The 14,244-nt window shown below is 55.0% G+C and overlaps 2 protein-coding genes across 5 annotated transcripts; one reads left to right on the forward strand and one right to left on the reverse strand.

The window, feature by feature from the left end:
* Positions 1–38: 38 nt before the first annotated feature.
* Positions 39–7,698, forward strand: LOC119249739 (immunoglobulin alpha Fc receptor-like). The gene is made up of 5 exons (XM_037517199.2): positions 39–496; positions 983–1,018; positions 4,090–4,374; positions 6,754–7,041; positions 7,303–7,698. The coding sequence occupies exons 1-5, from the start codon at positions 301–303 to the stop codon at positions 7,509–7,511; spliced, it is 1,014 nt and encodes a 337-aa protein (XP_037373096.1). The 5' UTR covers positions 39–300; the 3' UTR covers positions 7,512–7,698.
* Positions 7,699–9,729: 2,031 nt separating this feature from the next.
* On the reverse strand, positions 9,730–13,461 carry LOC119249742 (natural cytotoxicity triggering receptor 1-like). 4 transcript variants are annotated; one of them, XM_037517201.1, is made up of 7 exons: positions 13,428–13,461; positions 13,314–13,349; positions 12,859–13,143; positions 11,150–11,428; positions 10,865–10,912; positions 10,062–10,109; positions 9,730–9,964 (listed from the first exon to the last, which is right to left on the reverse strand). In XM_037517201.1, the coding sequence occupies exons 1-7, from the start codon at positions 13,459–13,461 to the stop codon at positions 9,813–9,815; spliced, it is 882 nt and encodes a 293-aa protein (XP_037373098.1). In that variant the 3' UTR covers positions 9,730–9,812. The 4 variants fall into 4 exon arrangements, with proteins under 4 accessions (XP_037373098.1, XP_037373100.1, XP_037373099.1 ...); XM_037517203.1 differs by lacking the exons at positions 10,865–10,912; positions 12,859–13,143 and adding an exon at positions 10,632–10,639 and having other exon boundaries at positions 10,062–10,161; XM_037517202.1 differs by lacking the exon at positions 10,062–10,109.
* Positions 13,462–14,244: the final 783 nt, after the last annotated feature.

The following is a 14,244-nucleotide window of genomic DNA, read 5'->3' on the forward strand; positions in this document are numbered from 1 at the left end:
AGGAGCACCCAGGGGTTGTGGTGGGGGGCTATGGGTGATTTGATGGTGGGTATGGTAGAAGGTGTGAACCTGGACCTCTGAATCACACACAGTGTTACAAACCAACGGTACCAAAGTAAAAAAACAACAACAACAACAACAACAGAAGACAGGAAGAAGGACAGAAAGAAGGCATAAGTCACAAGAAAACTGAGATGTGTGCAATTTCCTGGAAACTGATGAAACATGATGAAAAAAGGAATAACTTCAATTTGCACAAAGTCCAGTCGCCAATGCAAGAGCTGACTGGGCTTCCAAAAGATGAGAGAAGCTCAGTGCTTTAAAACACTCGGTGTCTTGGAAAGCAGTCACCAAGGCCTAGGGGGAAATGCTCACTTGGTCTCCTCTTGGGCTCCACCAGCACTGCCAGAACTAAGCTGCCAGAACCATTCCTTGGGGGGCAATCGTGAAGAAAGGAGGAACTCTGACCTCATACTTCCTGTGGATTTACTGTCCGGTGAGAATCCTTTGTCCTGCATGTATGCTCCAGTAAAGGCAGGCTGGCTGAGGCTGGGTCAGAATGATGGCATCCAGAGATACCACCCTCCTCTGTCTCGGTGAATCCCAAAATTCAGGTGGGTTAGAGGTGAAGATCGGGAGGATCCCAAAATAGTCAAGGCCCTCTACACATGAGGACCCAGAGGTCTTTGTGGCTGCTGTGGAGACCCTGGTCCCCCTAATGGAGAGATGGCCGGCTATCTGGGACTGTGTTCGCCCAAGTCCAGGTCATCTGTGGAACTTACTCTTCTTTGTTCAGGGTGTGCCATGCTGGCCTGATAGATGGGAATCTTGGGGGCTGCAATCTAAAAGGTAAAACAAGATGAACCTGACAGCTATGCCATAGAAGCTCTAGAAATAGCTCTATAAATGCAAATATGTGAGGTGATTAATCACAGACAGTGGAAAGTGGAGGAATGACTATTCATGCATCTTTCCCTTCCAGTCTTCTGTCTGGGCCAGAAAATCCAGGCGCAGAAAGGTGAGTGTTCCCCTAAGTCTCCCCCAGCCCCTCACATTCTCAGGGAGCTCTGGGATAGAAGTGTTGGGGCAGTGGCCTAATGCCCACCTGAATGCCAACATCATTCCTCCTTCTAGCTGTCTCTACCTGGCTCTTCTCGCTTAATTTCTACCTTGCTCTGGTCTCTCCAGGTGCCTCAAACTCATCCCACTCAGATGTGGCTGTAGTCTTTGGTCTGTCCATCTGTCTGTGTGTTTTACTGAGCATTAGCAAGGGCAGCGATGAGGAAGTTGGTGGCCATCTTGGATTGTCCAATACCCGTCCCTATGTCACATGTACTTCATTTCACAACTGAATTCTCCCCAGTCCACCACTTTGCTTCGTTGAAAGGGACACTGCCCCCACCCAGCCCTACTGTGCCTCCTGTGTACGCTCCCAGGCCGCGGTGCTGAGGACTGCGTGGTGCTCTGTCCCTGCTGCATAGTCCTCTCCACAGCCGCACCGTGGCCCCTAGTGGGTGTAATGCCAAGTCCATCCACGTTTCTCTCCCAGCTCCTTCTACAGAGTGTAGCCTGGCTTATTTGGGTCTGAATTATCATTAGACTGTGCTTCCTCTTAAAGCTCCTGAGCAGTTTATCTTCAGATTCACCTATCAACCTCCGGGTTCTCCCCAGTCCCACCCACTGCTTCTCCCGCAGGTCTTCATGCCCCTGCTTAGTCGCTGCTCCTCCCCGACGCTGACCTTCATGTAGACTCTCTGTCTCTTGTTGCACTTTATCAACACAGGGTCCTTTCCCACTGCCCCTTCTGTCTCAGCGCCCCAAGCTGCCCACCCACATCACCCAGGTGATGCCCACCGGCCCTCATGCATCAGCTAAACCTCGCACCTGTCATCAGATCTCAAATTCTGCATCTTTAATGTACCACCCACACCCCATGCTCTACAATTGTATGCTTGTGTATTTTTTAAATTACTGTCTTCCATTCCCTCACCATTTCCTTCAAGGTATTAACCAGGTCCGTTTAGGGCAGGGTTTCTCCACCTCAGCTCTGCTGGCATTGGGGACAAGACAGCCCTTTGCTTGGGACTGTCCTGTGCATTATAGAATCCGTGGCCTCCACCCACTAGATGCCACCCCAGTTGTGACAACCATAAATGTCTCCACGCAGTGTCATCTTGGCCCCTGGGAGGCAAAATTGGTCAAAAAACAGGTCATATTAGGACATGCCAGTGGATTAACAGTGTGCCTGGTTTAACTGGAGATTTAACAAGCTTGGCTGGAGATTTAATTGGAGACTGCATAGATTTGGAGCAACAAATGCAGGGCGGCCACGGGAGTAGTGATACTAAGTGCAAGGAGTAAACATAGTCACCTCCTTCCACAGCCTCCTACACACATTTGTCTACTTGACAACGATCCTCCCGGGGATGACAAACTCCTTTGACCCCCTTCACGGAGCTGCAGCTGAGCCCATTGCGATCAGGTCTAAAATAGTCGCCACGTCCGGCCAGGGGCCAGCGGGTTTCCTGAGTGGTCTCCTGTGGCTGGCTTCTGTGTCAGGGTTAAAAGTGGGAGCAGAAGTGCTGGAAACACAAAATCACCTGCTCAGAACTTCTCGGTGTGAATGAATGGGAGCGGAGAAGCTCTCCCCACCTGCCGAGGTTGGGGCGCAGAAGCCGAGGGAGGCGACCTCCGCTTCCAGGTGCCACCAGAGCTCCATTGTGGTTTTGATTGACTGGCTTGGCTGCTCCAGCCTCGGCGCCCTCACTGTAGAGTGAAAGCAGAAGTGTGTTGTTGGGGATTACAACAAACCAGAGCACGCGCGGGCGTGCACGCGCGCACACAGACACACACACACACACACACACACCCCATTGCTAGGGGCTGAAGAGAGGGTGGAGGAACGTTATGGATGTGGGGTCTCCTGCAGGGGTGGAGAAGCGTACCAGGCAGCAAGAGTGGCACAGAATTGTGCCGCTACTGAATCATGCACTTTAAAAATGGTTAACGTTATGGTACGTAAGCCACCTCAAGATGAAAATATTAATTCATAAAAGAAGGAACTTGGTTCCTCAAAAAGCTTTTCAGTTCTTGAAAAGCAAATCATATGATCACTTCCATGTGGAGAACCAAAAGATATTTGTACACCAAGGTTCAGAGCAGCATTATTCACAAGAGCCAACAGGTGGAGAAAACCCGGATATCCACTGATATGAATACATGAGCAAAATATGGCCCATACATATAGTGGAATACTATTCAGCCATCAAAAGGAAGGACATTCTAACATGCACGACAGCTGAGTTGAAACTTTGGGGCATTATGCTCAGTGGAATTGCCAGACACAGAAAGAGAAGTACTCTATTACTCCACTGATAGGAGGCCCCTAGAATAAGCCAACTCATAGAGACCAAAAGTAGATTAGAAATTACCCGTGAGTGAGGGCAGAGGAAGTGGCAGAGGTTGAGGGGGAGGCGGGCTTGCTACTTAATGGTTATAGGGTGTTTTTTGTGGTCATAAAAAAGTTGTGAAAATATGTAGAGGTAATGGTTGCACAATATGGTGATTATAGCTCTGTGTGCACCGTGTCACTGAACTATATCTTTAAAAAAGGTTAACATGATATTTTTTATGCTGTAGATCTAATTAACACAATTAGAAAATACCACCCTAGAAAACTAATTTATTTATTTATTTTAGAAGATTTATTTATTTATTTATACAAGCACTGGGTGCAGTCAGAGGCACGGGAGGGTGAGAGAATTCACCAGAGCCAGAGGGGAGAGCAGAGCAGGCAGACTGACGAGGTACACTGCTGAGGGGAGCAGCGGGCGGCAGGAGAGGTCTGCGCGCCATGTGGGACCCTCGCCGGGTGGCCGGGGATTGAACCAGCATTGCAGAGGCTGCGGGCAGCTTCACAACCCAGCGCTCAACTGCTGCGCCACCGGGGAGGCCCTTAGAAAACTGTTTTAAAAAGGAAGGACTTGTAAACCCATCACACCTTAATTTATCTGTGCTCCCCCCACAGAGAAGGAAAGAACATGGCTTCCTCACAGCAGGCCGCCTGAGTCTGGCTCTGTTTTCTTCCAGGGGACCTTCCCCTTCCTGCTATATTTGCCAAACCCAGTTCTCCGATTCCCTGGAATGAGCCTGTGACGATCCTGTGCCGGGGAACTAACTTATCTTACCTGTACCAGCTGGACGTGCTGAGGAACTCCACATACACGCAGGTGGAGAAGAAACTGGTATTGCAGGAGGAGGCCGAATTCACCATTAACCACATGGATGCCAGCACCGCGGGGCGTTACCAGTGCCGCTACAGGGTAAAGACCGGCTGGTCCCCTCACAGCAGAGCCTTGGACCTGGTGGTGACAGGTGAGGGACAGTCAAGGCCCCGGCCCTCAGGACGGGCTTTTATTATTATTATTATTATTATTATTCTTTGATGGACTCTTTTAGAAGAATCCGAGACTTACGGGAAAATTGAGTGAATGCAACGCAGCACCCCCTTTACCCAGCACCCCGCATGGCACATTCCTTACCACTAATGAACCAATGGCCCATCGTGCATTTGGAGTTCCTCAGTTTTTACCAAACATCCTCTCTCGACTCCAGACGCCATCCCGCATATAGCTTTCGTGGCCCTCCAGGCTCGTCCTGGCCGTGGAGGGTGCAGAGCTATCTCTGTGAAAGGGCAGAGGCCGCAGCCATGAGCAGGTGCCATCTTCCCACCCCACTCGCATGCAGCCCCGTGGACTACAAATCCCAGCCCGCCATGAGCCAGACTCCTGGGTGGGGGAGCTGGGGAGGTTGAGGCGGACATGTAAATGCAAGTGGGATGGAGGAAGGGAGGAGACACAGGAGAGGAGACACATGGGTGCGAGACGCGGCGAGGCTGCTCCTGGCCCATGGCCAGGCACTATCTCCGCCCCACGGTAGCTTGGGTGGTACTTTATGAATGGTGAGTCTCTCCGTCTCTCCTCCTGCCCCAGCTCTCTGGGATCTGTTTCCTCCCACTTTTGTGGTTCCCCTCACGACAGTGCCTTGGATTTGTGGCAAGCTTTTGAGCTTCGGTGACTGGACATTTGCCACAAATCTGAGGACATGCCCAATTTGGACTTTTACTGTAAACTGTTTTTTGAAATCCTTTCTTCTCTCTCTCTCTGCACACCAAGTCTGTTAAAAGTCTTTCACACTAACAGTGTGATTTCTTGCCTTGGTGCATGTGGACAACTGGGCCCTGTTTAGAGCATGCACCCCTTAATAGTTTTGGGGTCCCTGGGTGCTCCTTGGTCACACTCACAGATATTTCTCCGACTTTCCTTGTCTTTGATGACATGGGCCATTTTGGAGAGTGCTCGCCAGATCTTTCATAGGCTGTTCCACTAGAGGAAAAGGATGCTTTCCCCGTGACAAGGCAGGAGGCGGGAGGGAGAGACCGGGACACAGCGCTGTGAAGATGGCCCCGGGCTGAGGGGGTACGGTGACTCACCCTCCCTCCGCTCTTCCCAGGTGGAAGGAAATCACTGCATTTTGCCTGTATCAATGCAGTAGGGACTTACCTGTTTAGCCCTCAGTTTTCAGCTCTCTCTTCAGAGTGGCCTGTGTTTCCAGAAGGATGCACCTTAGACTCCAGCTTCTTTGACCTGTGACTTTCCTTTCACCTAATGTCTCTTCCTTCAGTCCCTGACGTAGTCCCCAAGCCCTCTGGATACCACACTCCCCTTCCCTAGTCCATGTCTTGTGATATTTTGATGTCTAGGAATTATATGCATTTGGTCTCTGCCCCCACTTCAAGCACAGAGCCCCCAAAGCCCTTGGAATCTCCTAAATGATCAAAGCTATCAAGGTGCTGTGATAACCCTCACAAATCCCTTCAGCCATACCTGAGTTCAAGACTTTTAGAAAGCACCTAAGGGAAGGGTCAGGTCTTTAGGAGAATAGACCAAGAATGGCGGGAGGGGGCTGAGACTATCCGTCACACCCCCGGCCCCTGGGGAGGCCCGAGATTGAATTCAGTTACAAAGATCGTGCCTCTGTCACTAAACCTCCATTAAACCCAAAAGGGAGGGGTTTGGAGAGCAATCAGCTGGGGAACACAGGGAGGTGCTGGGAATAGTGGGGTGCTGGAGAAGGCACGGAAGCCCAGTGCCCTTCCCCTTGGCTCACCCCACGCACCCCTCCATCTGGCTATTCCTGGCTTGTATCCTTTTTGTAATAAACTGGCCATCTAGCCGGTGAGATCTTTTTCTGAGTCCTGCGAGGCCCTCCAACAATGAGCTGAACCCCAGGAGGGAGTCATGGCCACCTCTGAGTCAATGCTGACCCTCAGGAGCACAGAGACACGTGGACTTGGGGTTGGCAGCAAAGGTGGGTGGGGTCAGTCCGGTATGACTGGGCCTGGCCCCTGTGGTTTCCGACGTCTTGACCGCGTCAGAACTGGGTAGGTGTCGGACGTCCCACTGGGCTCTCCAGGTACTTGGTGACGTGGGAAAGGAAAACAACCCCCTGGTAACTGGGAGTAGAGTCCGGCGGCTCTTCTGGCGTGAGAGACCAGGCTGCTCTCCCTCTAAGGTGGGGCCCCCATCTGAGCCCCGCAGGCTGCTTACTGGCACACCCCATCTGGAATGGACTCGGCTCCCACTCCTCCGGGACGCAGAACGTCAGCACCGACCCTCGGAGCACGGAGCCCGCGCCAGCAGGGGGATAAAGGCAGTGGGAGCACCGAGCTGACGCTGCCCCATTCCTTTCCAGGCTCACACGAAAAGCCCCGCCTGGCGCCGGGCCAGCGCCTTGTGGTGAAGCTGGGAGAGACCGTCCCCCTCCAGTGCTGCTCGGAGCACAGCCTGTTTGACGGGTTCTCGCTGACCGCGGACAACGGGCGCACTCTGGCCCCGTGCCGGCATGATGGACACCAGAGCCTCTTCACCCTGGGGCCCGTGGACGCCGGCTTCTCAGGGAACTACAGCTGCTACGGTTGGCACAACAACACCCCTTATGTGTGGTCGGCCCCCAGCAATGCCCTGGAGCTCGTGGTCACAGGTAGGTGCCCCCAGCCCTCGGGGTCACAGGTAGGCACGCCCCAGCCCTCATGGTCATAGGTTGGGGTCTCCCAGCCTTCACGGCCACAGGTAGGGGCCCCCCAGCCCTCGTGGCCACAGGTAAGCATGCCCCAGCCCTCATGGTCACTGGTTGGTGCTCCCCAGCCCACCTCCGGGGTCCTCCTGGAGGCAGAATTGAGCACAGCCAATGACTGTTCTTCTCCTGTGATTTGTGTCCCTTGGCCACGCACCACGAACCAAGATTACACCGTGGAAAATCTGATCCGAATGGGCACGTCCGGGCTGGTCCTCGTGGCTCTTTTGGCCCTACTGGCCGAATCCTGGCACAGCCGGCAGGTGCCAAGCGGGGGAGACGGCAAACACCAGAGTACACGGACACACCAGGCAGCGTGGAGCTCCGAAGGAGCCCCCACCGGCCACAGTGGACACTGGGCCCCGAAGCAGACGTGACCCAGCACGTCTAGAGTCCTGACGAGCCGCATGGAGACTGCAAAGGGCAGAGAGTCGCCCACAGGGTCACTGAGCTCGTTTTCAAGCCAATCGATTATTACTTTATCATGTGAAGCCGATGTATTTGCCCCCCACCTGCCTGGACATTGGTGATAAAACCCTCGCTGTGTAGTCTCGGCTTTGTTCATTTCCTGCCATAAAAGTAGCGCGAAGCGTTCTCCAGTGTCCCGCTCACCGTTCTGTACCCTTCCGCTCCCGGAGTTCTCACTCAGAACTCAGCTTTGCTCCTCCTTGAGACCTTAATGCTTAAGATTCCACTGGCGATGAATGCTAATAATTAATGATGGATACTGTGCCCTCAGCACTCCATATAGCGATGGCACGTGCGTGCTTCTAGCTTTCCCCGTGTTGACATGTGTATGACACATGCTAGCCCCGTTGCTAAGAGGACCCTGTTCTTCCGACTCTGACGCCCTTGAAAATGTCTCTTTCCTCCAATGCAAAGGAAAGAGATTTCTGGAAACAGTCCAACTAGCGCCTCCAAGGGTTGTCTCAGCCCTCTGAGCTCCGTAGTCTGCCGGCTCATCGTGAGGTCTAGAAAACATAAAATACTGTGGAATTGTGAGTAAATAAGTGTAGGAAGGAACGTTAGTGGCCGGATCAGGTGAGACCAAGCGAAGCCCCACCTCTGAGGAGGGCGCAGAGGCGCTCTGCCTGCTGGGGAGAAAGCTGGCCTTCTCGAACCTTCTAGGTCCATTGTGACCGCAAGGCAATTACATGGACACAAGACAGATCACAAGAGAAAAGACTAATTTAATCACATCACACGGTGGAGCAGGGAAGCTGTCACCTGTCGGCCCAGTGAGCTTTTGTGGCCTAAGAAAAGGGGCAGTAGCCTTGGGGAGGAAAAGGCACCTTTCCTCCCTGCCTCCCTCCCTCCCTCTCTCCTTGCTTCCCCTTTGCTGTCTGGAATACAAGCCAGGTTGAGTATTTCAAAAAGAGTAACTCCCTGTTGACCGGGTGGGGAAGGTTTTGACTTGGACTAGTGAGAAGAGGAAGCTCAGAGGCGGTTCCTCCGCCAGCGCAAGCCCCTGCTTCTACATATGGAGACCTAAAATATTTCTGACACACTTTTACCTTGAGAACCTGCACTTCTTGCCCTAGAGCAGCAATGGGCTGTCTGGAAGGGGCTATCTGGATTGTCCGTCTTACTTGGGGATGAAGAAGACTGTAATTTGATATTAATTTCTCGTACCTTAGAACACCCAGTAGACAAAAATAAACTAAAGAAGAATTTGGTATTGGGGTCACAGGTAAGGAGGTGGTAAGTTCTGTAACTTTCCATTCCTGGGAATGACCACGTTGACCTATGTCAGCACCTGAGCTGGCGCCTCGATACTCTCTCATTAAATGCTGCACCTCCGAGGCTGGAGTTGCTCTTTGCTGGTGTTGAACAGAAAACCCCAAGTCCGGGAACGACTGGCCTGGGGAGGTGTGAGGGGCGGGAGCACAATGGCTGGTGGGGTAAAGGCGCTGACGATGGAAAGGATGCCTGTGCCCGGGCAGCCCTCGAGGCCACGCCGGGGAGCCCCAGCTCCACGCCGCACCCACATCGGTGTCAGCCTTTGCCCATCACACGTCCCTGGCGCTCTCGGGGTGGGGCGGCGGGCACAGGCGTTGGGCCCGGCATGTGAATTCACACGCTCACAGCGTAGCCCCGCGCCACTCAGGAACGTGTCGGTGACACAAATCATGACGCAAGCCCGCGCTCGCTCCATGAAAACGCAACAGTCGCGTGTTGGTGGATGACGGGGGACATAGAGGGTGGCGGCCCCCAGGCGGGGCCTGTGCATCGTCTCCCTGTTTCCACGGAGCAGTGGCCGCTCCTACAGGCTGTCAAACCTCTTGCGTGACCCCTGCACAGAAAGGAAGGGCGAAGTAGAGACAGAGACCAGACTGGGAAGGAAATAATCTCGTGGCCACACTGATAAAGGGAGTTTTTGGTTTTGTTTTGTTTTTTTTTTTTTTTTCAGGAAAGTCCTGGGTGATGAAAGACTGGTTTGCAGTGAGAGGACAAGCCGCACTTGCGAGCGCTCTTGGGATTGCAGAGGGAGTTTGGCACCTTCAGTGCCGCCTCTGGGGCGTCCACTAAATTCTAGGCCGTGTCCCTGAGTTTCCCGCAGCGATGTCCTTCACTCTGGGTACCAGAGATGTCACAGCCTCAAGGTCAGATCTGTGCTCCCACCACGGCCACCACACAGCTTGGCCTCTGTCCAGGGCTCTTTGTTTCCAGAACCTTCCTCATTCCTTTCTCGAAGCCCTCTGGGCGCCCCTCTGAGTCCTCCTCCGGCTAAGCCAGTCTTCAACCAGGAGACTCACGAGGGCCAGCAGCACCAGGCACCCCAGGCCGATCCGAATGAGGTTCCGGGTGTTGTGGCTCCAGAGGGCGAGTTCTGGGGCCAGAAGAACGTTAGCACGGCGGGCACTCCCTCCCCCCCTCCCGCCCGCCCTCCCGTCTAGATCTTAGCTCCTCCAGAGCTCCCTGCTTACCTCCCTGGAGCCCTGGCTCTGTAGGTAAAAAGTAGGTGTCCGAAGAGTCTGCAGGTGGCGGGGGAGGAGAAGGTGGGAGGGAAAGAGATGGTTCGTTCTCCTCCAGGCGTCGCCTCCTTCCCTCAGACCCACCCCATGACATCGTAGTGTTTCAGGGTCCCGACCCCCGACTTCAGGTCCTAGCAGCTTCTGACAGGAAGAGAGAGGCGTCAAAGGACAGCTGACCCGAGGAAGAACTCCGCTCCGGGGCTAAGAAGCGCGTGTTTTCATGCCAGTCACCCCTTCGCCGAGCCTCAGTCTCCTCCCGGAGGCAACGAACACCATTTCTTCTCCTCCCCACGGGCCCCACCAGCCCCCAGCAGCTCCTCTCTGCCATCGCCTCCAGCCTCCCGGCCTCCCTGCTCTCCCTCCGTTCCACCGGCCCTCTCGTGGGGCGCGTGCGGGGAGCGCCCCCTCCCTGGGGTCTTTCCCAGAGTCACGAGGCTAACGCCTCAGCCTTTCCACTCCTTGCCAGGGGTCCCCCTCTCGGTAGGGTCCCTTGGGAGAACTCCATCTAGGTGCTCCCCCCACTAGATCACCTTCATCCCTTTCCACACCCTCACCTCCTCCTCCTGAGCTATGGGGCTGATTTCTCTATCCTGCTTTTGCCTCTGCTAGAAAACGAAGGCCACAGAGTGAGGACCTGTGTCCGGCTGCCAAGAGGGCTCCCAATACAGGGTGTTCGAGCACGCGCCGCCTCACACTCTGGCATCACATGCTGGAGGCGCCGGGTCCCCCCTAGTCTGGAAGAGGGCCCGACTCACCGGGAGGAGAGGTGTCCTCTGGGGGGGCCACGCTGGTGTTGCCGACATCTGGCGAAGGGACGGGAAAAAGTAAGCGTGTGGGGTTCCTCCGGTCTCCCCACTCGTTCTGTACGCCCTGCCCCGCCCTAAGTCTGACGTCCGCCCTCATGGCCACCCAGGGCTGCTCGGGGATGGGCGTGGGGGACGGTACGGGGTGGGGGGGAGTGACCTCCGCGCCGCCCCCTCGCTGGCTGCAGTCCCCTTGGGCCTCCAGAGAGGACCAGGGGTGCGGTGGGGGCTTGTCACCTGTGACGAGGAGCTCCACAGGCTCGCTGGGGAAAGACCACAGGTGGCTGTTGTAAGAGCCGAAGCATCTGTACGTGCCCCTGTGAGCTGCCGTCACGGGGCCCAAGGGGAACTCGGCCGGGATCTTGCCGTATTTCTGCTGCAGGCGGCTGGCCTTGCCCTCCCTGAGCAGAAAGAACCTGCTTGTTCCTGTCTCCAGGTGGCAAGAGAAGGTCACGTTCTCCCCTGAGGCCACTGCGGGCCCGGGGTGCACGGAGAGGGTGGGTGTGTCATGCATGCCTGTGGGAGAAGGTGGCTGGTAGGTCAAGAGCATCTTGTCCTGGATCCTGTGTCCCCAGCCCCCTGGTTGTCACTTGGGGGATGTCACCCGGGTCCCTTCTAGCTCCTTAACTTGTCCCGGTCACGATCACGTCTGCCCTGTCCCCTCACATCACATCAAGACAGAGACAGGCCCGGCTGTGGCTTCCAGGGCTCGGGTCTGCCACGGTGTTCAAGGGACTCTCCTCCCGGGGTTGTCTCAGGCCAGTGGTTCTGAGTGTGGTCTGAGCACCAGCGGCACCCCGCCCTGGAAGCTTTTACAAATGCAGGTGCCCGGGCCCCACCCCAGGCCTACTGCATGAGAAATGCAGGCTGGGGCAGCCGTCTGTATTTTTAAAACTTATTGTCATTTTGAACTGCTGTAGAATGCACAGAACACGAAATTTACCAGCCTACTCATTTCTCCTTCGGGAAGTCCCGTTGTTTCACACCCATCTCGGTGTTGGGGCAGTATAGGGGTCCCCACGCACGTGAGTCCCCGCCACCAAAGAACCCGAGTCCGGCAGACCAAGTGCACTCACACGCCGTACATCCCTCCCAGCCGTCGCCCCCAGAACCCTTCACCTCGGGAAACTGAAAATCTGTGCCTTGAGATTCTAACTTCTCCCACCCCACCAACCATCACCCCTCGTTGTGGGCCTGCCTCTCCACAGCGATCCCCACTCCGTCCCCCGGAGCCCACCCTTCCCCTGGATGTCCGCACATGGGTGGACACAGGGGTCTCCCCACCTTCAGCCTACTGCGACAGAGCTGCCCCAGACATGGGGTGCTGCATCCCCACAGGCCTCTTGACATCCCGATATTTGCTGGCATTGAGAATCACCTTCCTCCACCCAGGGAGCCCCGACCCCAGAGGGTCTGGCCTCCCACTCAACTCAGCTCGGTTCTGCTTCTCTCCCCGGCCATGCTTGCCTCCTCGCAGCCACCTGAGCAAGCCCTTTGCCCTTCAGCTCGGGTCTGTCTTGTCCGGATGGATCACAGATGTGCTGGGAAGTCAGTTGGTGCCTCCCCAGCAGGGCCCTCAGCCGGTGCTCGTGGGCCCAGGCTGAGACAAAGCCCGGAGGCCCCAGCCGCATCCTGGGAGGGCTCTGGCGGCCGCCCCAGGCTTGGAGTCCCTCTGCCATGGTCTCCATGGAGACGGCCCCCAGCCCCTCACCCAGCAACATGCCCCCTCATCCACAGCAACCCCCTCTCGTGCAAACATCCCTCTAGAGGCTTGCCCGGAGAACCCGGCTGAGGGCAAATCTTTGGTGACAGAGACAACTTTCTCGAGACAAGCCCCAGGAAAGCGAGCGAGCCGCGTGCACGGCTAGCAGTGTCTGAGCCAGGCCGGGAGCTGGCAGGGGTCAGGCCGAGGAGCTGCATGGGCAGCAGGGCGAGAGTACGGTTACCTGTCATCACCAGATCCAGCGGGTCACTGGGCTCTGACCAGAGCCCCCCGCTTTGATAGGCGCAGCTGTACTTCCCCGCGGTGCCTAAGGTCATGGCCGGGATGTCAAATCTGACTCTGACCCTCACTTCAGGCGGGCTGGGTCGCACTGAGGCGGAGAGCTGTCCCTCGAAGTGCAGCTGGTACTCCACGGCCTCATGAGCTCCCCGGCACCAGAGGGCCACTGGCTTTCCCCAGGGGATCTTGAAATCGGGCTCGGCCCAGATGGTGGGTTTGGGGACCGTCTCTGGAAGGGAATCAGAGTCTGGAGCTCCAGATTGGGCCCTTCCCAAACGAATCCCCACCCGCCTCTGGCCTTCCTTACCAGCCAGAGGCCCTGCCCCTCAAATTGTTATCAGGGGGAATCTTGGTCTGAACCCAGAAAGGTGACTCTGGGGCTTTGTGGGAAGGACTCACGCATCTGGGTGCTGATCCTCTGGCTCAGGGGCAGGCCTAGAAGTCGGGAATCGTGAGATGCGCTGCCCACCGCAGCGGACCCTGGGTCCCACCTCCCCCCAAGGCAGGACTCACCGATGCAGAGCAGGGCAGTGAGCAGGGAAGGCATGCCGGCACATGTACCAGGCTGGTGTCCAGGCAGGCGGGACTGAGCCCATGGGCTGGAGACACCCAGGATGTGGTGGGCGAAGCTGCCATGGGGCTTTCACACAGTGCAAGCAGGTAAACAGCTCCCTTCCATCCCTGTCTCTGACCACATCTGTGGGTTAACCAAGTCCTCTGCCAACTGTCTGCCCTTCCTGGAACGCATTTCTGGGTCAGTTTCTAAATTTTGAAATGTGCACTTTATGTCCAGAAATAGGGAAAAAATTCTGATCATGCAAAAATGTTGCATTTTGACCAAAATGAATGGGAGAAGACATTTACCCACCACACATCAGAGAAGGGGTAAATGCCCCAAATATACAAAGCCACTCATCCAATTCAACAGCAGAAAACATGTTACCCAATTTAAAAAATGGACAAATGAGTTTAATAGACATTTCACCGAAGAAGATCCCAATGGGCCACATGTTTATGAAAAGATGTCTTATCACTTATCATTAGGGAAATACAAATCAAAGCCACAATGAGATTTCACCTCACACTGCTTAGAATGGTGATTATTAAAAAGCTAAGAAATAACAAGATTTGGTGAAGGTGCGGAGAAAGGGAAAGCAAGCTTGTGGATTGGTGGGAATGTAAATTAGTGCAGCCACTCTGGAAAACAGCCTGGAGATCCACCCCCAAAAGTTAAAATACAACTACCATGTGATCCAGTAGTCCTAATTCTGTGTACTTACCTGAAGAATATGAAACAAGAATTAAAAAAAAAATTTATTGCAGCACTATT

Source organism: Talpa occidentalis, unplaced genomic scaffold (assembly GCF_014898055.3).
Source record: "Talpa occidentalis isolate TD23 unplaced genomic scaffold, MPIMG_talOcc4v2.1 talOcc4.17, whole genome shotgun sequence".
Classification (NCBI taxonomy): Eukaryota; Metazoa; Chordata; class Mammalia; order Eulipotyphla; family Talpidae; genus Talpa; species Talpa occidentalis.